Consider the following 331-nt stretch of genomic DNA (forward strand, 5'->3'; position numbering starts at 1 on the left):
ACCCACCTCGTATCGCTTCTGATCCTCTGCCGCTTTCTTGATCCACATCAGCTTCTCCTTCTTCTCCATGTTGTTCCAAGTGGCCTCCATGGCCTTCAGTGCTTTGCCCCGGTCATTCTGCGGCACAGAACCACCACAATGCATCATTAGGTGCACCCAAAATTCCTAGGATACCAGAGGTTCCCACCCGTGGTCCCCATCCCCCTCACAGGTGTGAAAACCAGGGAGAAGGGACAACACTCCTCACCTTGAAACGAGCCAGGTAGTCCCCAATGACACTCTGTTGCCAGATCTCCTCAGCTGTTTTGGGAGACTCGGGCAGCTTCCCGCG

General features: G+C 55.0%; 1 protein-coding gene across 1 annotated transcript in view; it reads right to left on the minus strand.

Moving 5' to 3' along the window:
- UBTF (upstream binding transcription factor, RNA polymerase I) overlaps positions 1-331 on the minus strand; it is a gene marked incomplete at both ends in the record, with an annotated part of 4,573 nt that overhangs the window by 1,965 nt on the left and 2,277 nt on the right. The window contains 2 exons of the mRNA XM_009084972.1: positions 7-117; positions 248-331. The exon at positions 248-331 is cut by the window's right edge and continues 87 nt beyond it. Coding sequence (XP_009083220.1) covers positions 7-117; positions 248-331 — 195 coding nt within the window. The remainder of the gene's footprint in view (positions 1-6; positions 118-247) is intronic.

Source organism: Acanthisitta chloris, unplaced genomic scaffold (genome assembly GCF_000695815.1).
Source record: "Acanthisitta chloris isolate BGI_N310 unplaced genomic scaffold, ASM69581v1 scaffold26771, whole genome shotgun sequence".
Classification (NCBI taxonomy): domain Eukaryota; kingdom Metazoa; phylum Chordata; class Aves; order Passeriformes; family Acanthisittidae; genus Acanthisitta; species Acanthisitta chloris.